Source organism: Gadus macrocephalus, chromosome 17, assembly GCF_031168955.1.
Source record: "Gadus macrocephalus chromosome 17, ASM3116895v1".
In the NCBI taxonomy this organism is placed as follows: Eukaryota; Metazoa; Chordata; class Actinopteri; order Gadiformes; family Gadidae; genus Gadus; species Gadus macrocephalus.
The window spans coordinates 7584686-7606910 of NC_082398.1; the positions used below are offsets into that span (position 1 = coordinate 7584686).

General features: G+C 47.0%; 2 protein-coding genes and 1 long non-coding RNA gene across 4 annotated transcripts; all 3 read left to right on the forward strand.

Moving 5' to 3' along the window:
• The first annotated feature begins 415 nt into the window (after window positions 1-415).
• Window positions 416-3268, forward strand: LOC132445753 (uncharacterized). Its single transcript, XM_060035878.1, has 8 exons — window positions 416-632; window positions 729-818; window positions 955-1079; window positions 1197-1340; window positions 1707-1754; window positions 1979-2170; window positions 2509-2605; window positions 2973-3268. Exons 1-8 carry the CDS (start codon window positions 488-490, stop codon window positions 3266-3268), a joined length of 1137 nt encoding a protein of 378 aa, XP_059891861.1. The 5' UTR covers window positions 416-487.
• A 479-nt stretch (window positions 3269-3747) lies between these two features.
• LOC132445692 (uncharacterized) lies at window positions 3748-9880 on the forward strand. The gene is made up of 9 exons (XM_060035806.1): window positions 3748-3967; window positions 4721-4938; window positions 5309-5429; window positions 6037-6257; window positions 7333-7450; window positions 7858-8027; window positions 8128-8228; window positions 8633-8759; window positions 9203-9880. Exons 1-8 carry the CDS (start codon window positions 3793-3795, stop codon window positions 8697-8699), a joined length of 1191 nt encoding a protein of 396 aa, XP_059891789.1. The 5' UTR covers window positions 3748-3792; the 3' UTR covers window positions 8700-8759; window positions 9203-9880.
• A 6871-nt stretch (window positions 9881-16751) lies between these two features.
• LOC132475792 (uncharacterized) lies at window positions 16752-21532 on the forward strand. Of its 2 annotated transcripts, none has more exons than XR_009529990.1 (2): window positions 16752-17260; window positions 19314-21532. It is a non-coding gene; the product is annotated as an uncharacterized LOC132475792 (long non-coding RNA). The 2 variants fall into 2 exon arrangements; XR_009529991.1 differs by having other exon boundaries at window positions 19334-21532.
• Window positions 21533-22225: the final 693 nt, after the last annotated feature.

Here is a 22225-nt window from a genome sequence, read left to right on the forward strand (position 1 = left end):
TTTCGATGCTTTTATCCTCCCCTTGGAAAAAGCGGTGAAGTGGGGCAGAGAGATCGCCATCTCTGTGCCGAGTTCCAAGGGCGGGTGTGGTGACGTATATCATATGCGTCGAGAGCAGCGAAGAGCTGTAGTTCACAAAGCGGCCTCACATAAAACCTAAAATTATCTAACTTCTTCACGAACATTTTTAGTTTTCTTTGCATGAAAAATTATCATTTAAATCCACAAACAACATATGTGTAATCCAGGGCATATAAAGACTGGGACCAGAAAATAATTATTTTCTCTCCATTGACACCCATTCATATTTTTCGATCTCATAGGTCCCATGAGCCCTACCGGAAGGGGCGTGACTTCACCACTCTATAAAGAACTCCAATCAGGTGCGGATTTCAAGTCATAAATGCATCTGGCGAGTAATTAACACAAGGTATCCATGTAAACAAATCCTACAGGCCACGTCGTAAAAACATAGTGTCGAATAAATATGTATTTATTTTTGTCTGTTTTTTTATTTATTTCGAGATCCTCCGTAGGTTCTCCTACTGATTACTCCGCGTCTTTAAGGATGACTTGGAAATGTTTCCCCTTGCTCCTCCTCGCAGTGTGCTTGGAGACATCGGTCCTGGCAGGTAACATATAGCTCATTCTCCACTCTAACTTCGTTTAGATCAGACTGTGAAGGGCTTTACGCACATTGTTCTCAAAATTGTTTCTCGAATGATTAGGGGACTTTTGGACGCATTGCCACGAACGTCACTTCTGGGTTACAATAAAGTCAACCTTCCTCGCTGAGAAGTTCGGTTTCAATTTTGAAGGTAACACTGATGACAAATCATTCAATTTATAAAACGAATGATGTTTATGTAGATATCCCTTATTGTTTTGATCGTGTTAAATTTGTTTGATTAGTTATTAAACGATGCATTACCTTTCCGTTAACATGCATTACAGATCGGAGTGAAGTCCACATCCCATCCGCTCGAGAGGCGGCCAAATGCGGCTACACGGCCTTCCTGAACCACCGTGGCGACCTGGTGTTCCGGGCATCCTTTCTTGCCTGCAACGTCCTAAGTCAGGTTGAACGTTCACATGTTATCAATTTGATGCAATTTTGGCATCATCCCTTTCACATACGTGTTCTCCCCCCCCCCCCCCCCCCCCCCCCTACATATTAATGATTTTCTCTGTTGCAGAATGACACAGAGTACAGTTTGCATATGTGGTTTTGGAATCGCTGGGCCAACGGGACTGCCACAGCTTTTCCATTCCGCCTCTACTGCGCCCTCCAGTGGCCGTGGGGCGCCAGGGAGATAGTGTGTGAGGAGAACTACATGGAGGTGAATACACAGCCCTCTTGTTTCGAGTTATCTATTATTATTGGATGGCTTTAAAAAAGATGGTGGGTGATTGCTACAGGGACAGATTGATGCTTGGCTTAACCAACTGTACAACAGCAACATTTTGAAGAGACAATGAGTTTGCCAGTTTAAAAACAAATGGGGTCATTTACAATGTAAGCCTTCCTCTTGAGAAAGACACCACACTACAAAACACTTTTTTTGTTAATGTTAATTGGATGTTAAAGGTACCATTGTGTGTAATTATTGAAATGACAGTAGCGATTAGAGAACTGTCATTTTCAATTGATATTGCCAGCGATTTTAAGTCTGTGTCTGTCTGTGTCTGTGTCTCTCTCTTGTCAGGTGTCTGTCCAACTCCCCGTGCTTCATGCTTCCTTCAAAGCCCAGCCGGTGAGCTACTGGCCATTCAAACCCATACTAATATATATTTATTTATTTATTTGCAAGTATAAAAATAACAACAAATGTAAATGTATTGAGATGGGGTTGCCATGGCAACAGAAGAGCCACAAGCAGCCTCCAAGTAGCTATTTTACCGTTAAAAAAAACAACCTAAACAACATGTGAAATAGGATTTCCCTTGACACAACCGTCTACCGGACTCTTCCAAGCAGGACAATACGGTGTTGGAGTCGGGGGTCCGGCTACACCGGCAGTCTGCACCGGGGGGGGATGAAGGGGAGGCCAGCCTAGAGCCCGTCATGTCATGGAGGGAGGCCTCCGACCTGGGCTACCTCGTCTCCCACGCCGGGCCCCGGGTGCTGCTCCGCGCGGCGTACTCCTCTCCTCTGTCGTACACCGTCGAGGTGCAATGCACGGTGTCGCCAGCAACGGTGTCGCTGTTTTTAAGTCGTATTTCAACGCTAAATGGTTGGATTTAAATGGTATTGGCGGCAGTCGCTATTGTCTTTCGTTTCTCTTGGTTGGAGAGAAGTTGTGGTAAAAAAAATAACAACAAAGTGTCATTAAATCCAAATGGTGGAGTGGATAATGTATTTTTCAGTGATCCTAGAAAATGGTTATGATTAATTAACTTATTATTATTTACTGGGAGAGATTTGGAGGACCCTGGGATGTTGGTATTTAATATCATGCACCTTAAATTGACGTTTTACCCTCGTGGTTTTGTTCCCTGGTGTTTTAGGAGCAGGGATTGGACATGGAGGTGATGAGCGCCTCCATCCTCCTCTCAGTCCAGGGGGTCCCGATGACCGTCAGCACCGTCGCCGCCTGCAACAAGAGTGAGGTTCACTCAAATTAGAACTTATAAATGTGAAATGACCTAATAATAAATATATAAATTATAAATGATAAAAGTATAAAAATTTAATCTATAAAAAACTTTCCCAGCAAACCATTAAAAACGATTGAAATTTTTGCATTCAAGTAATACTAACAAACGTGTCAATATTGTTTTCATCTGAAACCGTCGAGCACAGTACAGCAATTAGAAAAACTAGACACAAGCTTTACACAACCCCCCAAAGAATATAACAAAGATCTGCTCAAAATTAAAATATATATACATCAATCACAAATGTTGTCCGGTGATATGATCTCACAGCGCTGGCTGGAATTAAGATGTCTGTCTGTCTGTCTGTCTCTCAGACCAGGCCGTAGTGGACGGTCCTGACCTGCTGTGGGCGGACCCCCACGCCGTCCCCCAGCTGACCCGGGGCCGGCTCCGGGAGGGGCCCTCGAGGCTGGGGGTGGGGCCCCTGATGGTGAGCGCGGTCGAGGCCCAGGAGAGGGGGTACCGCGTCCGTCTGTCCGACGGGCGGCTGGAGCTCCGGGTCCCCCTCGCCTCCCCGGGGGTGGACGTCACGGTACGGAGAGACCCCCAGAGAGCACAGGGACGTCCTGAACGGGGCTGCGCAGACCCAGCAGGGGGTCCTCCGTCTTAAAGGTCCCCCATTGTACCACTAGCTGTGAGCTAGCTGACATCACAAGTGGGCGGGTCCACCTAGATGTGTGACGGACAGATGAGCAACGTTTGCTCCAGTCCACTGGGTAGGCTGGTAGACTGATCTATCCAGCACACATCTAGGTGGACACGCCCACTAGTGATGTCAGAAGAGGCCAGATTTTCAAAACGGCTTGTAACGGCTAATCACACTCACACCTGGTGGTATAATATCTATGTCACCTTTCAGAATGGCTATACCTCTCTCGGTCTTTGCTGGGTCGTCTCTTTGTGATCCGGTTCAGAAGACTTTATGGATCTCAGCTGGGTTGGGGGGTGGATAGTTTGTGTTACATTTTCTCCTTGGGGAAAAATGAGGACATATAAAATGACAACGCACCCCGATAAGCGAGTGACGGAGAAGGTGAAGAACTCCCATGTTGTCTGCTTCCTCGTTTTGTTCCCTGATCAAAGCCTCTTTCGCTTCACGGACGCTCCCTTCACAAGGGCCTGGTGCATTATGGGATGCGTGGTGGTGTGTTGCAGAGCGCGGTGGTGCAGGGCCGCTACGGTCAGCGGGCGGGGCTGCAGCTGTTCTTCCTGCGCCAGTGGGGGGACGAGCGTTGGCCCCTCACCCAGCACCGATCCCTCCGGCTCCTGAGGGCCCCCTTCATGCCGCGGGCCCCTCCGCTCAGCCACAGTGAGCCCCCCTGACCGCCTGAAGGCTCAGTCATGGTTCCACTTCGACGCAGCGCGTGGGGGTTTACGGACCCCCCGACGTCCTTGCAGACCCTCCACCGCGAAGGCGTGAAGAAAATTTTTTAACCTTGCGTCGAGGCGGGGCAGCCGCAAGGGCTGTGATTGGTCCTTGGTCATTACATTGCGTCAACGTGGAACCATAACTGAGCCTTGAGGTTTTTTTTGTGAACTTTAAAGGGGTGGAGTTATGGCGCCAGGTGTGAGTGTGATTAGCCGTTACAAGCGGCTTGTAACGGCTAATCACACTCACACCTGGCGCCATAACTCCACCCCTCTAAGTGCATTTTTGTTGAGAGTATAGTGACCTTTTAGTCGTAAGGACCTCTTTACCCCCTCTCCTGGACAGTGGTGGCATTTATTATCGAGGATCGATACAAATATATTTATTTTGAATACTACTTTAATTCATAACTTAATTCTGAGGAGAACATCAACAAACTGGAAAGAGAAATCTTTGTGACTTGGTTCTCTTGCGTCTCTCTCGCCCTCTGTCTCTCGCCCTCTCTCTCCCTCGCCCTCTGTCTCTCGCCCTTTCTCTCTCCCCCCCCTCTGTCTCTTCGCCCTCTCTCTCACCCTCGCCCTCTGTCTCTCACCCTCTCTCTCTCTCTCCCCCACTGTCTCTCGCCCTCTCTCTCACCCTCGCCCTCTATCTCTCGCCCTCGCTCTCTGTCTCTCACCCTCTCTCTCTCCACAGACACGGTGGCGTCTGAGGGGGTCTTTGACGTCACCCTGGGGAGCTTCCCGTCGGACGTGTCCCTCGCCCGGGTCACAGTGCGTGGCGGCGGCGGCGGAGGGAAGGTGCTCTGGAGCCGGACCACCGGGGGCCACGAGGTGTCTAGGGTCGACCACGGCAACGGGAGCCACTCCTACCAGCTACGGGTCCCGCTCTCGCACGCCGCCGTGAACGAAGAGGTGAGGGGGGGAAGAAGGTGGAAGACCACACACACACACACACACACACACACACACACACACACACACACACACACACACACACACACACACACACACACACACACACACACACACACACACACACACACACACACACACACACACACACACACACACACACACACACACACACACACACGTGTGTGTGTGTGTATGCCCAATAAATGCACAATCTCTCATCAAGGCCAAAGTATTTGTCAGATATCAGTTATGTCATCCATATTAGCATTTATTGGATGATAAAGTGTTTGTGCTCAAAATAATCTCCTCAATTCCTGCTTTACTGTTTGTGTGCGTGTGTGTGTGTTTCTCCTCCCATCCATGCCAGCATAGAGCGGCCGGCCACCGGACACGCAGCCTCACGGTGACCTTTGACCTCCGAGTTTCCCCCGGCGGTGAGGTGTTCGCCTATCCCGCCACCTTGGAGAGCAGCGCTCCAGACCCCGACGGTGAGCCAGTGACTCCAACTCTCATCAACACGGTGGTGGTCAGTGGTGATGGACTGGGAGGCTGATGGGAGCGCTGCAGGGCTGCAAGGCAACTTTATTCATATCGCACTTTTCATACACGAGGCAGACTCAAAGTGCTTCACATAGAAACATTGTCACACGATAACATTTAATAATAAAATACAATAGATGAGTCAAAGAAAACGGAGGCAAAGTTACAATTTAAAAAAACAATTCAATGTGTTTAAGATTTAGAAGAAAGCTAAAGCGGACTGCCAGCCTCAAATAGTTGCCAGCCCTCAATGTATGAGGTTTTCTCTAAAGTGGCCATCACAACCCAGGGTGATTTCTGAAATGTGCTGGCTTTGTCCGTGTGAACCGGGTAGGAGCAGCCATGTTGGCCTTTGTGAATCTACAGGACATATACGTTTGAATCAGAGGGTCATTTCAGCCCTAGCCCTGTAAACAAACGCATCCCGGTGATGTTGTTCTGGATGGATAAGACGCGGCGTATGAAACTAAAACATGAGCCGCCACTCACTGAGGAACGGTGAGGTGACGCCACCCCCCTTCTCCCTATCCCACCCCCTCCGGGGGGGGGTGTCAGAGGGGGACCGTCTGCGGCTGGAGGCCCGCTGCTCGGAGCGCAGCCTGCTGGTGCGGCTGCACTACGGGGCCCGGGGCCCGGACCACCTCCAGTGGGAGCTGTACCTGGGGGGCCGGCGGCTGGACATGGAGCTGGCCCGGATGGGGCGGTTCCGTCTGGAGGACCACGAGGACAGCCTCAGCGTGGAGATCCCCCTCCACGGGCCCGGGATGGTGTTCGAGGTGGGGAGCCGCGGGGTCGCGGGGTCGCGGGGGGCCCCTGGGGGTCGCAGCGGCTCTACATACACATGCATACAACACAACAATACATGTTGTATTGTTATGATTTAAAAAAAAAAAACCTGTTCAAGCCTGTTCAGGATCCGGTGCGTTTTCCTCATTTTGGGAAACCCTACGGTGTTTCCCAAATCCGTGAGGCAAATACAAACGAGGCCGAGGAAAACCGAAGCACACAATTAACATTGGACAACAATTCCTAGGGCCGCTTAACCAAGTCCTTAATTGTAAGTCGTAGTTGTAGTGAACACAAAGAAGTTTGTAATGCTGTTCGTCCCTCTTTTTGTCACTTGTAAATTCCTACCAATCACGCCTCATATTGTAGGTGGACCAGGTCCTTTTGGAGAAAGGTCCCTGTATTCTCCTCACCACATCCTGAACTATCTATATCCATATACATCATATATCTGTATACATCATATAGCTATATACATCATCTATCCATATGCATCATATATCTGTATACATCATCTATCTGTATACATCATATATCTATATACATCATATATCTATATACATCTATATACATCATATAGCTATATACATCATATATCTGTATACATCATATAGCTATATACATCATCTATCCATATGCATCATATATCTGTATACATCATATATCTATATACATCATATATCTATATACATCATATAGCTATATACATCATATATCTATATACATCTATATACATCATATAGCTATATACATCATATATCTATATACATCTTATGTGTCAAAGTCAGCTTTAGTGTCAAATTCTTCACATGTACACAACAGGTGTGTGTGTGTGTGTGTGTGTGTGTGTGTGTGTGTGTGTGTGTGTGTGTGTGTGTGTGTGTGTGTGTGTGTGTGTGTGTGTGTGTGTGTGTGTGTGTGTGTGTGTGTGTGTGTGTGTGTGTGTGTGTGTGTGTGTGTGTGTGTGTACAACAGATACAGAACAGACATTGCCTAACAATAAAGTACACCACAGATAAAGACTTTCACTTATGTTTTTGTTTTTTCCCCTCCTCCCCCGTGCAGGAGGTCACCCTAGGCCGCGTGGGGGTCCGGGCCCAGCTGTCCGTGGTGGGCCTGGGGTCCCGGGAGGAGGAGGACCGGATCGTCCAGAGGTGCACCTTCACTCCCGGCGAGCTGCTCGGTGTGTTCCCTCAGACTGCTGCATGTCGTCACCCATGAACCTCCTCGCGGAACCCGAGTGGACGCGACGGGCCGCGTTTGTTTCCCCACACACACGGTTCAGCGCGGCGGCACTCTTTTTACATCCCATAATGGTGCAGCTATCGGCTCCCCTTTTTAAGCGTTCATCCAAAGCAACGTCCAGGGAGTTGGGGAAGCATGTCGCTAAGGAGCTGCTACCGGCTAGGTCCTCTTGCCTAAGACGCGCGCAGTCGCGCACGCACGCGTCGGGTGGTCCCTCCCTCTCCGGCCCCCCGACGACGGGGAGAAGCTATCATGTTTGAGTGGTGTCGTCGGTGCAAAACAATGCATGTTACCGCCCAATCACGACCCCTGCTGATTGTTTGTTTGTGGGTGGGGCTTTGACAGCGTGCCTGCCCGACGGACGGGTGGTGGCGGTGGTGGACACCACCCACAGCGCCCCCCCCGTGCAGCCCAACCGCACCACCCTGTTGGATCCCAGCTGCGTTCCCATGGAAACGGACAGCGCGCGGGCACTGTTCGTCTTTGACGTGGGGGCCTGTGGCACGACGCTGACGGTGTGTGTGTGTGTGTGTGTGTGTGTGTGTTTGAGATATCATCTATGATTTATTGACTTATTGATTGATTATGCCTTTTTATTGTTTTGTTTACTCTCAGACTGAAGGTGATCTGCTCATTTATGAGAACCAGGTTAGAAATCATCAAGAGTTTCTTCCTCTGGTTGGGGACCCGGTGATAGAGAGAGATACGCCGTACAGGTGGGTACACCCACCACGGAGCACACATGTAGCCCTTTATCTCCTCCTCCTCCTCCTCCTCCTCTTTTTCTTTTTATTTGGGATGGGTATTCAACAAACTGTGCACAGAATGTCTGTATATCCCTTCCCTCCACCAACTAAAACACATGCATACATATATGCATACTCTGTATAAAAAAAAAAAGTAAAAAATCCTACCAATAGTAACAATACAAAAAAAATAAGAATAAGACGAAGTTTTAAATCAAAAATAATTTTTTTAAATCAGAACATCATTGCATTATCATTGTTGAAAACCTTCAGAAAATTCCTCCAAGCAACAGTTCAACGGTTCTGATCATCCTCCTCCTCCTCCTCCTCCTCCTCCTCCTCCTCCTCCTCCTCCTCCTCTCCGACGGTGCCAGGCTGACCCTCCAGTGTCGCTACCCGGCCAGCGACTCCAGGAACCTCTTTTCGTCCCTGCACGTGTAGCCCAACTCTGGGCCTGGAGCTCCTCACTTCACAGCAGGGACGGCCTCCAGCTACCGCCAAGTATGTAGCAAAATCAATTCGACGAAAATAGGATTTGTAACTTGGGTAGTAGAAGGAACGGGGCGCACTTTGAGGTAAGACGAGCGCGAGAGCAAAGAGTGAAGGGGCCAGTCGAACTGATGGTTAAGAGGATTGAGACGGATTCAACGTTCATTCATCCCGTTGCACACTCTCTATAGTAGATGTAATGGCCTCATGTGTAGCAATGACCGACTAGATGACTTGGAGAGTAAGTAGACTTCCAGAGACTTCGCTTTATCTCTAGTATAGACTTTAGTGACTTGACGGACCTTCGGCTTACTGTTGTGCATGCCCGCTGCATACAATGGGACTGACCACCCTGATATCCCTCCATCTACACATTACTACATGTGTTGCTATGGAGAAAGCGCTGCCGACGTCAGCCATGTTGCAAGGCTCTGATTCGGTCCCCTTCTCGCCAGGTTATGACCCGACACTCGTGGCTATCCTGGAGCCGGACTGATTCTCTACCTTGGAATGCAGACATTTATAAGTGAATCCCTGCGTCGAATGTTGATGTGTTCTTTTTTTTATCCAATGGCACCTTCTCTGCAAATATACCCATCAATAAACTCCCTGATTAGCAAATGCTTTTCTTTAATGCTATGGTAGGCAACTTGGAGAATCCAGCGATAGTGAACTAGACTTGAAAAGTATCCAACTGAAAAGATCCCACCCCTCCCTTCAATAACAACAAGATGAAATGGAGAAATAAGCTTGCATTGCATTTTTTCTCGCCCTTGTGGGGGCCTGGGTAAAGAGGGATGCCATAAATATTTGGCCTGTTAAGCCCTTTGAGACTCTAATGGTGATTAAGGGCTATACAAATACAATTGAATTGAATTAATAATTAAATCACAAATGTTGGCATAATATATGGAATGTATATTTTCTAAAGGGTTATTTAACAGGTTTATGACAATCATCCCCTGATAGATGAATTATAAATACCAGGGTGTTTCCAGGGTCAATCAATCGATGGACCCAGCCCAGTCAGACACCCTGTAAGATGTTAAGAAGTGGAGTGGATATAGCTGTTTGCTAAAGCTCCGAAGCCCAGGGTTCGAGTCCAGCTGACAAACTTTGATGGAACTCTAATTTCTACATGTGAATTTGTAAAGCCAAGTATGAGGTCTGAATAGTTTCTAGTCGGCGTCTTGGTGGTGCAGCGGTAAGAGTGTTGGCTATCACGCTGTAGACTCAGGTTCGAGTCCCCGCTCACACGGCCACCAAGAAGGGGGCACCAAGAAGGGGGGCCCCCCAAACAGGTCCCCCAACCTGTCTGCAGAAACCCTCCACCTTCATAGGGGGTGTGGGGGGGGGGGGGGGGGGGTGTTAGAACTAAAAGGGTCTTGAAACTTTTTGTACGCTATGCGACTTGGTGAAGTAGTAGTCCCCCCCCTTTTAAAATAAATATTTCCTTAGATTTTTATGGTAGGGCTTAAACCAGGTACTCCTGAAACAATGTCCCCACAGTGCTGCTCACCGCTTTGGTGAACAGAGTTAACATTGACATGTTTCTCCACGGTGACCAACCTGGGTGGTCCTTGAACGCAGAACCTCAAAACCGTCAGTCGAGAGCAATCCACTGCGCCACAGAGCCGTAGGTGAAACCAAGTTCTGCAGTAATATTTGACCTTATATTCACACAAGGACTATGTTTCAAAAACCATCGACACAAGTGTTACTGGAACCCTTGTCCCCTGTGCTGCACTCGGCAGAGCTTACCACTGCACCACCAAGACACTTTAGCAAGAGGATTAGATTTTGTATTTAGGGGTCCAAGCCAACAGGTTGGATCCCTATTGTTTTTGTAAGGATTTTTATTGTTATACTTACCTCACTAGAAGTGGTACCACAGCCCAAACCGTAAATGGTGCAGACACGCCAATTGCATGACTAGATCCAGATCTCTTCGGACTACGCAGACGACAAAATCCAGACACGCCGGTCACTAGGTGGCGCTATACCAAGGAATACGCGTTTGGGGCTATAACTCCCACACCGAACCTCCCACGGTCCAAGACGTTAGATACAGATTCACTGGAGTCTGCTGCATCTTTTGGCATAGGCCACGCCCATTTGCGTCTTTAAACGGTAGCGGAAAATGCGTTTGGGGCCGAAACTCCTACACCGAACCTCTCACAGTCAGTGGCGTTTTCTCCCGGAGGCCAAGGGAAGCCAGGCTTCCCTGTTTTTTTAGGCTGTAGTTGTCATCCAATAAAAACATTTATATCAACAGTTTCGTTAATTATTTTGTGCTGTGTTGCTGTCATTTCTTCCCCATTTTCTCCTCTCATTGACCATTTCACAATGCGCGATACGGCGCCCCTGTTATAAACTGAAGACGCGCCAAAACACGACACTGCACACTGCGAGGAAGCCAGCCCGAGCTACCAATCAGGTGAGGCTACCGTCATGACACTGCCCTCCTCTGATTGGTCGGGAGGGTGTCAGGAGGGTGCCAAGGGAAGCCACTCGGCCCTTGGCTTCACACCAATCAAATCAAAGCATCATTATCAACGTCACAGAGAAAACAATAACAAAACAAATAGCGCGAAATTAGCATGTTTGAATTGTTCTCATTTTTGAGTAGCCTACTTAGCAAGTGCAGTTATGGAGGGTGGAGATTTAGATTATTTACTTAAAAAATATTTTACCAAACTACCACAACAGCAGCGAATCAAAATAAAATCCGATGGCAGGCCAACACCGAAGCTTAAACTGCGCGTGGAGAGAAAGCGAGGCTTCTTTCGGACGTTCAATGAAGAAAACTATACACGAACGGAGTGGCTAGCTGGCAGCAGCAAACTTCAGCGACTATTTTGCTGGCCGTGTCTTCTTTTTGACAAGGATTCGTGCTGCCTTAACAATCCCTGGGTCACTACAGGATTCGTGGACCTTGCCAACTTGTCCCGGGCAATCGAGAGGCACGGTAAATCAAAACGCTACATAGACTGAGCTGTGAAACTGGCACTGTTTGGACGTGTCAGGATTGATGACATTAGCGGCTTGTGCATTTCGGTCGGGGAGGGGTTGCATTTATAATAAAATGTTTAATTTAATACGATGTTTAGGAGGACTGTGTGTGTGTAATGTTTAGGAGGACATAGGTGAAACAGTGCTACTGCATGTAGAACCGGGCTGATTGGGTGCTGATTAAGCGCTGATGCGACACACCTGGGGTCCGCTTATTGAACCTGAAAGGAAGTTCAGCCCTGAACTCCTCCAATGAGATAAAAACCTTAAACGGAAGAATCAAGGCGTTTGATTATACTTTCTGTTTCACCGTTTTTCCTGTATAACAGTTGGGTGAGGATGCTTTCAGGTGAGGGTAGTTTGATTTTTGTTTTCTGTTCAGGCTCCACTGAGCACCCTTGCTGTAGCAATGAATTATTCTCCCACCAGCTATAAACCCAATCACTTATCAGTGCCAAACTGCCAAACCATAATGTAATAACAACTTTCACCACGCAATTATACATTCCAATAATATATATATATATTTTAATTTTCTCCAACTAAAGCATTGTGCTATGTCTTTTACCGTTAGAGGTATTAATTATTATTTGCAATCCTCCACATGCTGTTTCTTCTGTCTAAGTGATATGACAAGGCATTTGATTTAAACAAAGGAAAGCTTAGTTTAACATGTAGCCTAATCAATGAGCTTATTGGAAAGTTGTCTCCATGAAGTGTGTAAAATGTGTGCTATATTACCACCAGCCTTAAACGGTATAAAAACACGGTCCACTCTATGGGGTTGTATGCAAACGTGTCTCAGGTAAAAGTACCTTTACTCTTCTGTACGTCGAAAGGAAGCCCAGCGATTTCAGTGCAATTGGAAAGACGGAATTAAAGAATAGTGGACTGCTGAGCTGAATGGTTTGCAAATATACATTTCTATCAAATTCCTATCCAGTTTTTGTTTTTATTAAAATCCTGAACAAAAATATTGTGTGTGTGTGTGTGTGTGTGTGTGTGTGTGTGTGTGTGTGTGTGTGTGTGTGTGTGTGTGTGTGTGTGTGTGTGTGTGTGTGTGTGTGTGTGTGTGTGTGTGTGTGTGTGTGTGTGTGTGTGTGTGTGTTCATTATTTTGTTCGGTCTGCTGTGTGCCCTGTGCCTTTTTCTCTTTCTCCGGACATGCATAGATGAGTGTGCCAGGACGCGGAGATGATTGGTGGACGAGGTTTGAGCCCTGGCCTGTGGTTGGCTGCAGCCGGGAACCAACCACTACAAAGCAGCCAAGATGGCGGCCGTCTGAGGGCAGCCGGTTTTTCCCCCGTCCTCTTCCTCTCCCAACCGGCCACACTGTCGTTCTGTCTTGTGGGACATTACGTAATAGTTGATAGTTAACGTGTGTGATCGTAAGGGTGGACTGCCAGTTTTGTTTACGGTGTTTTCTCTTGTTTTACTTAGATAGGGAGGTAAGATTTGTAGTTTGTTTTCTTAGGGCTATTTTCTTACTTTCTAGATAGGATTGTGTTATTTGTTATTTTGGCCTTGGTCCGCCCTGAAGTTTATTTTGTAGATCTATAGATTTATTTACTAACTTGCATAAATAAATCTTTCCTTCACACAAATTATGATTTGGGTTGTGGCTACTTGGGAGTGGGGGAAGATGGGGGCTCATTAATGTTAGGCCCTAGGCACCCCTAGGTGTGTGTGTGTGTGTGTGTGTGTGTGTGTGTGTGTGTGTGTGTGTGTGTGTGTGTGTGTGTGTGTGTGTGTGTGTGTAAACCGACGGGAGAACCAGTGGTGACTGTAATGAGACACGACTGACTCCTGTGCCTGCGTAATACAAACTGCTTTATTTACAAATAAGCGCGGGATATATACATACCGCCTGTGTTAAGCGGTGGCGCCCTCTAGCGCCGCGGTATATCATTACATCTCCCTTTTTCTGAACATTAAAGATTGAATTACAAGGAAGTAAGAAAATCAACATTCAGTAACCGTAGAACACCCTAGGCGAACATATAATATATCAGGAACCATCAAAGTAAACCTAACAGTTAAACCATAAGAACTAATCACATTAGTCCAACTGTAAATTAAATAATATTAAGCATATCAAAGGGTTCATTTCGGTTCTTCTTTCTCCGATATTTTTTTTTTTTTTTTTTCATTCATTAAGTGTTTTTGATTCGGTCTCTTTGTAACCTGTAAGGGAATAATATGTTAATCAGGTGAGTTTTTCTTTCTTACAGGTTCAGTCTTTCTCTGGGTTTGGGTTTTCTGAGTGTGTGTCGTCTCTCATTTGAGTTGTTCTCCCGTTCAGTGCGAGTGTCCTTTGCGCTGGTATCTTCAGCCGTTTTGATGAGTTCCCTTCTGTTTCGCCTGTACCGTTTTCCGTCTGCTTCCACTATGTATGATCGTGGCTCGGGTGTTGGATGTATCACTTTAGCTGGCCTCCATGCTTGCCGTCTCTCAGTCTCACTGTGTCTCCGGGGGTGAGGGCTGGCAGTGTGCGTGATCCTCGGTCATAGAAGTGTTTTTTTCAGACACGCAGATGTCGGTGGCTATTTTTTGCCATGGTCTTGCGGGTATTTCCTGTCCAATCATGGGTTCCTTTCTGTTCTGCCTCTTGTATGTGTCGCATATTGCGCATTTTGAAACCGCGTCTGTGATCTGTGCTTGCATCCCCGGCCAGAATAGGATGTCTCTTGCGAATCTTTTTGTTTTCTCGATCCCTTGGTGGCTGGAGTGTAGTTTCTTCAACATCATCCTTCTCAGCATGGTTGGTATGACTAGTTTGTTGCCCTTGAATATCAGTCCATCTTCTATGGTCATTTCGCTCTTGTAGTCCCAGTATTGTTTGGCCTCATCTGGCGTATCTGATTTGTTTGTCCAGCCTTGGAGAATGAATTGCTTCACTGCTGTGAGTGTTGGATCCTTTTCTGTTTCTGTGCGTATTTCCTGTAGTCGCTCTGGTGCTATGGGCAAGCACATGACTGCGCACACTTGTACATCATCGTTATTTTCATTTTCGTCAGTCTTTTAAGAAGTTTCTGCTCAGGGCGTCGGCTACGTACAGTTCCTTTCCTTTTTTGTACTTCACTGTCATGTTGCACTTCTGAAGCCTAAGTAGCATTTTCTGGAGTCGCAGTGGGGTTTCGGCCAGTGGTTTCTTCATAATTATCGCCAGAGATTTTCAGCGACACCCGCGGACAGCCACTAAGGTCATTAATAATGACCTGTATTTCCAATGAGACCCACAATGTGAATACCGTTCCAGTATTATCGGGAACGCGTTGTGGTTTTTCTCTATTCGATAGAGTTGTTCCCACACGGTTGATGGTGTTGATGATTGATCCTACTTTGGATATGTTTTCGGTGTGGTAAATGGTGTTTATGATTTAAAATAATATTGTATGGTCATCTAAGATGACCAAGGAGGGATTGTTACGTATTTTAAGAATCTAAGCTACCCACACATAGACCAAAATGAAGCAGGACCAAACATATAAGCCGTAAATACTATACATAGCCACAAGGGGAGCAAGACCTTATTAGAGGCTGCTCCAGCCACAGATGGCAGCGCCTTTTAAATATATGAAGAAGCCGAAGCCATTACGGCACCCCGGCCACGCCCACTAGGCCAAGCCCACTTGGCGGTCTCTACCTGAGGACACGAGGTGGGGATCGCCAGAGATTTTCAGCGACACCCGCGGACAGCCACGGGCCTCTGCCCGTGGCTGAAAGTAGCCAGAGTTATTATCTCTCACACGTGTTGGATTCAATTTCCTCCGTATAGCTTCATTTACCATGCCGAAACATGCCGACGACTTTATAATAAATGAAGTGAGTTAAAGCAACCCGGGATTGGACAACTTTCTTCGAGAATATGCAATAGTTTCGACTTCGAATGTTCGCCCGAACAGGTATTGGTAGAACTTTTCACATCCAAACATGATGGCAGCCAGCTCCTTTTCTATTTGCGCATATCTTTTTTGGGTATCGGTGAAGGCTTTTGAGGAGTAAGCTATGGGGCAGCATTCGTCTTGGAAAAGCACGGCTCCTATTCCGCAACTGGATGCGTCCACGCTTAGCTTGACTGGCTTCGACGCGTCGTAGTATCTCAGTAGGCCTACTGGAGCCTCGGTGACCATTTCCTGCAGTTTCTCGAAGCTCCTGTCGTGTTCCTCCATCCAGATCCATTCTGTGGTTTTCTCCAGCAGCGTCCGGAGTGGGGCGGTAACGGTGGATAATTGCGGTAGGAACTTCCCCAGGTATGTGATCATCCCAAGGTAAGTTTGTAATTCAGTCTTGTTTGTGGGTTTTTGCATTTTGTTGACTGCCTCCACTTTTTTGGGGTCTGGTTTAAGTCCGTCTGCTGTCAAGATGTGTCCCATGTATTTCACTTCTTGCGCCCAGAATGTGCATTTTTCTGGGTTGAGTTTGATGTTCTTTTCCCTGACTCGGTTCAGCACTCTTTCCAGTCTTTGGTTGTGTTGCTCTTCGTTTGTCCCCCATACGAGTATGTCATCCACGATTACTTCCACCCCCTCCATGTCCTCAAACATTTCTGTCATGTCTTTGGAATATTTCGCCGGCCGTGTTTATTCCGAATGGTAGTCTTTTGTATGCGTATCGTCCGAAAGGGGTGTTGAATGATTGTTGTTGTGATTGGACAGGAAGCAGGAAGCAGCTGACGTTTGTTCAGAACATTGCGTGCTGGGCTGCCTGGAGGCTGTGCGAGGACACCGGGACAAGACGACTGGAGCTAAATTATTGTCTAGTTGTGCTTGTTTTTTATTGTGTCTCTGTAGCCGAGGGTTTTAACCGTGTCTCTGTATCCCAGGGTTTTAACAGTGTCTCTGTATCCGAAGGGTTTTAACAGTGTCTCTGTATCCCAGGGTTTTAACAGTGTCTAACGCACACACACAGGGTTTTAACACACACACACACAGGGTTTAACAGTGTCTCTGTATCCAAGGGTTTTAACAGTGTCTTTGTATCCGAGGGTTTTTAACAGTGTCTCTGTATCCGAGGGTTTTAACAGTGTCTTTGTATCCGAGGGTTTTAACTGTGTCTCTGTATCCGAGGGTTTTAACAGTTTCTCTGTATCCAAGGGTTTTAACAGTGCCTCTGTAGCCGAGGGTTTTAACAATGTCTCTGTAGCCGAGGGTTTTTAACAGTGTCTCTGTAGCCAAGGGTTCTAACAGTGTCTCCGTATCCGAGGGTTTTTAACAGTGTCTCTGTATCCGAGGGTTTGCACTGTGCTCTCTCCACATGCTCTCCACAGGCTGATCCGAAGGCTGCAGTGTGACGCCGCAGACGCAGCCGTGTGACGCCGCAGACGCAACTTCCGGGTAGCCGGCTTGGTTTGGTTTGTTTGGTTTGGTTAGCAGGACGCTTAGCGTCGACCTGCTATCTCGGTTTGTATCTATTTTTCGGTAGTTATATCTGTGACCTGTTCTGCATACTCTGTACTGTATTCGCTGTTTCCTCGCCGGAGCTCCGTCTGCATCAACCACGGTAAGCATGGATTGGGATTGTTCTTGCTCTGCCTTTCTCATGGATAAGATAGCTCTGTTAGAGAGACGTATCTCTCAGTTAGAGGATGAAAGGGTAGCGAGAGTAGAGAAAACAGTTATTCCAGAAAGTATAGAGAAGAGACCCGCCAGGCGGACTCGTGGAGCTAACGCTATCGTTAGCAGTGACTCCGTCAAGGCAATCCTGTCGGCAGAACCACTTGCGAGGCAGGTTGCGGTCAGTACCCTGCCTCGCAAGTCTTTTTCGGGGGTAGAAACGCTAGTCATAGGTGACTCTGTTACACGTAAAGTTAGGCTACACTCGCCAGCGACAGTTATTTGCCTACCCGGGGCCAGGGCTCCCGACATTGAAGCTAAACTTAGGGTGCTAACATGCGGTGAGACCTCATACGGAGTTAGATTAGATGCACCAAACACCGACATTAGCTTCGACAACATTGTAGTTCATGTTGGCACCAACGATGCTAGGACAAGACAAACTGAGGTCACAAAAAGCAACATAGCTAGGCTTTGTGACTTCGCCAGAAAGATGTGTCGGCATCGATTAATTCTCTCTGGCCCTCTACCCGATAAGGGTAATGATGAGCGTTATAGTAGACTATTGTCTCTAAATCGCTGGCTGGCCCTATATAGCTCAGAGCAGGGCTTTGGTTTCATAGATAACTGGCCCTCCCTGTGGGGTCGCCCTGGTGTGCTCATGAGAGACGGCCTACACCCTACTGGGTTAGGTGCCTCAATTATGTCAAAAAACATAGATAGATGTCTTAGTCACGCGTGACTCATCCACTCACAGCACGCTGGGCTGCAGGAGTTTAGTAAACCTGCTAGCAACATGATAGTCTACGTTGCAGAGTCTAGAACAGAGTCTAGAATAGCAGATGGGTTAGGGGAACCAGGATCTATTGCACCAATTGTTTCAGAGCTGAGTGTTAACCGGACTCCCTCTGTAACTAACGCTGTACCTATATGTACGGTGGGCCAAAACTGCATGTCAAACCGCATGTCAAATCGCATGTCAAATTGCATGGTAAATCGCATGACGCATCGCATGAAATTAACGCTGTACCTATATGTACAGTCGTGCAAAATCGCATGTTAACTCGCATGACAGAGCTGAGTGTTAACCACACTCCCTCAGAAATTAACGCTGTACCTAGTACAGGCGTGCAAAATCGCATGGCAAATCGCATGATAAACCGCATGTCAAATCAAATACTAACAACTAACCGGACTCCCCCTGAAATTAACACTGTACCTATATGTACGGTGGCGCGGCCCCGCTCTGTCCCGAGGTGTAAAACCCGCAGGCGAGCGCCGCGACCAGTAAGTCCAACTCTGGCGATGCCACTGATCGCCTCAGAGCTGAGTGTTAACCAGACTCCCTCTGAAAATAACCCTGTACCTATATGTACGGTGGTGCGGCCTCGCGCTGTCTCGAGGTGTAAAACCCGCAGACGAGGGCCGCAACCAGTATGTCGAAACCGCGGTATCCCCTTGACCGCTTCAGAGCTGAGTGTTAACCAGACTCCCCCTGAAAATAATAAAAGGGAAGTACTCAGAATAGGGTTCATGAACATAAGGTCGCTTTCATCGAAGGCGCTCTTGGTCCATGATTTAATTATTGATAAAAAGATCGACATACTGGGGCTTTCTGAAACCTGGTTAAAACCAGATGAGTTTCTAGCCTTAAACGAAGCTACTCCACCCCATTACGTTAGCACCCAAGTATCTAGAGAAGTTAAGAAAGGTGGTGGAGTAGCCCTGATATCTAATTCTAAGCTTAATTTAAAGCCGAAGAATAGATATATTTTCAGATCCTTTGAGGTGCTAGCGCTCTGCACCTCAGCTCCTCGAGAAGCAAAACGAGTTCCAGACTCTTTTGTTTTAGCTGTAGTATACCGCCCTCCAGGACCGTATTCAGTTTTTCTGGATGAGTTTTCTGACTTTGCAGCTGATTTGGCTACATATTCAGACAATATTTTGCTTATTGGGGATTTCAACATTCACGTGAATAACCCGTCTGATGCCCTCGCAAGGGCTTTTCTGTCCATTACAGATACGCTTGGCTTCAAACAGCTCGTCCAGCAACCAACCCACATCGGTGGAAACACGTTGGATCTCGTTCTGACCCGCGGTGTTGACATTTCGCAGCTAGTGGTCTCTTCCTACACCTCAGCTTTATCAGACCACTTTTTGCTCACTTTCCAGGTGGTGGTATCCTGCCCCTGCGACAATCAGCAAGCTACTTTCAGCTGTCGCCGCATCACACCTGCAACCATTACAGCCATGGAAGATAAGTTATCTGGTTCACTTGCACCTCTCTGTAACTATAGTGGTTCTGTGGAGTGCCTTACTGATGACCTCAACATTGCCTTGTCTGTTGCCATTGATTCAGTTGCTCCGTACGTAACTAAAAAACGAACAGTGAAAAAACCAGCTCCTTGGTTTAATGCAGAAACTCGCATTTTGAAGCGTAATTGCAGGATCCTTGAACGCAAATGGCGCTCGACTAAACTTGAGGTCTTTCATCTTGCATGGCATAATAGTCTGGTCACCTATAAGGGTGCGCTGACTATCGCCAGGAATGCCTACTTTTCTAGTATCATTAATTTGAATAGAAATAATCCTAAGTTTCTTTTTGACACGGTGAGGAGTCTCACTCAGAAACAGAATCAGACTGTAGGCTCCTCGATCTCGGCAGGTGAATTCATGGATTTCTTTGAGAATAAGATTCAATCAATTAGAGAGGAAATTGATGCTTACCGGGCGGCTAATCCTACACATCCTGTGGGGCAGGATGGGGTTCTGCCAAGTAGGATGGTGAACTCTGACGCAACTCTTTTGGAGTTTAAGGCGATTTCCTTGGTGGAACTTGAAAGGGTGATAAAGGCCTCAAAGCCAACAACTTGTATGTTGGATCCGCTCCCTTCTAGGGTTCTTAAGGAACTTTTTCCAACGGTGGGGCCTGTTATCCTCTTGCTTATGAATCTTTCTTTTTCAACAGGAATTGTTCCTTCCAATTTCAAGGCTGCGGTGTTAAAACCGCTACTCAAAAAGCCTGGCCTAGATCCTGAATTAGTCAGGAACTATCGGCCTATATCGAATCTGCCCTTCTTGTCTAAGGTACAGGAAAGGATTGTAGCAAAGCAAATTGTTGATTATTTGACGAGGAATAATCTCTTCGAACCTTTCCAGTCGGGGTTCAGGAATTTCCACTCAACTGAAACTGCTATTACAAGAGTTGTAAATGACATCCTTCTTGCTTTGGATAAAAACACAAGCACAATGCTTGTGATGTTGGATCTGAGCGCTGCGTTTGATACGATTGACCATGGCACTCTTCTTCACCGTCTTGAACACTATGTTGGTTTCGGGGGTACGGCTCTTGGTTGGCTTGAATCGTACCTCACAGATAGAACCCAATTTGTGCTTCATGAGGGTGCAGAATCAAAGCATTATAAATTGCGCTTTGGCGTACCACAAGGGTCGGTTCTTGGTCCATTGCTTTTTGCAATTTATATGCTTCCCCTCGGTGACGTTATCCGTGGCTTCGGAATTAGTTTCCATTGCTATGCGGATGACACCCAGCTCTACATTCCTGTAGATTCCGGGGATTCTGCCCAGATTCAAAAGGTTGAGTCCTGTTTGGCTGCTGTGAAGGGCTGGATGTCACAAAACTTCCTACAGCTTAATACTGGGAAGACAGAGCTTATGATTATCGGCTCGAAGCGGGACCGGGAAAAGTTTGAGGATGTCTCTCTGTGGTTGGATGGCTTCGCCATCCCACAGAGTGCATCCGTCAGAAATCTTGGTGTCTTGTTTGACCCTCAACTATGCTTTGATCAGCATATAAGAAGTATAACTAGAATTGCCTTTTTCCATTTGAGAAACATTGCAAGAATCAGATCAATGTTATCTGTAGCGGATGCAGAGACACTGATTCATGCGTTTGTCTCGTCAAGACTGGACTATTGCAATGCACTGTTCTCGGGATTACCGAACTCTACTATAAAGAGTCTACAGCTGGTACACAATGCGGCAGCTAGATTGCTGACCAGAACGAGAAAGTTTGATCATATTACACCTATTCTCGCCTCTTTACATTGGCTACCAATAACTTTCAGATCAGACTTTAAGGTGCTATTGCTAACCTATAAAGCCTTGCATGGACTATCTCCATTGTACCTGAAGGACCTGATTATTCCTTATAGTCCTTCTCGGTCTCTCCGGTCTTCGGGAGCCGGCCTTCTTTCATTGCCGAAGGTTAAAAAGAAATCGGCTGGACAGAGAGCATTTGCCTATCGAGCCCCCTTTTTATGGAATAGGCTGCCATCAGCGATCAGGGAAGCTGACTCTGTGGAGCTATTCAAAGGGAAGCTCAAAACGCACCTCTACAATCTTGCATTTGGAGTGTGAAAACAACAGATGCGTAGTGAAGACTACTCTGTTTGCTTGTGCTTTTCTTATTACATTATACATTCCCACTATGTACTTTTCCGTTCTAATTCACTATTCTGTCAGTTGTAGCGTGCTGCGGGTGCTGGACTGGATGCCTGGACTCTCCTCATGGATAACCGGCCAGAACCCCATCACCATTTTAATATGATGTACATGTATTTACCTGTATGCCATCTGTGGCACCCAGTGCACTCCTGACCATCCCTGGAAGAAGGGATCCCCTACACTGCGTTTCTTCTCAAGATTTCTTCCTTGCTGATTCAAGGGAGTTTTTTCTTGCCCGTGTGGGGGCATGGGTAAAGGGGGGTGTCACAAATATTTGGCCTGTTAAGCCCTTTGAGACTGTAATGGTGATTAAGGGCTATACAAATAAAATTGAATTGAATTGAATTGAATGTGCACAGCGCTGAGCTTTCCTTGTCCAGCTTTACCTGCCAGTAGCCACATTGTGCGTCAAGTGTGCTGAATACCTTGGCTCCTGGCATCCGGG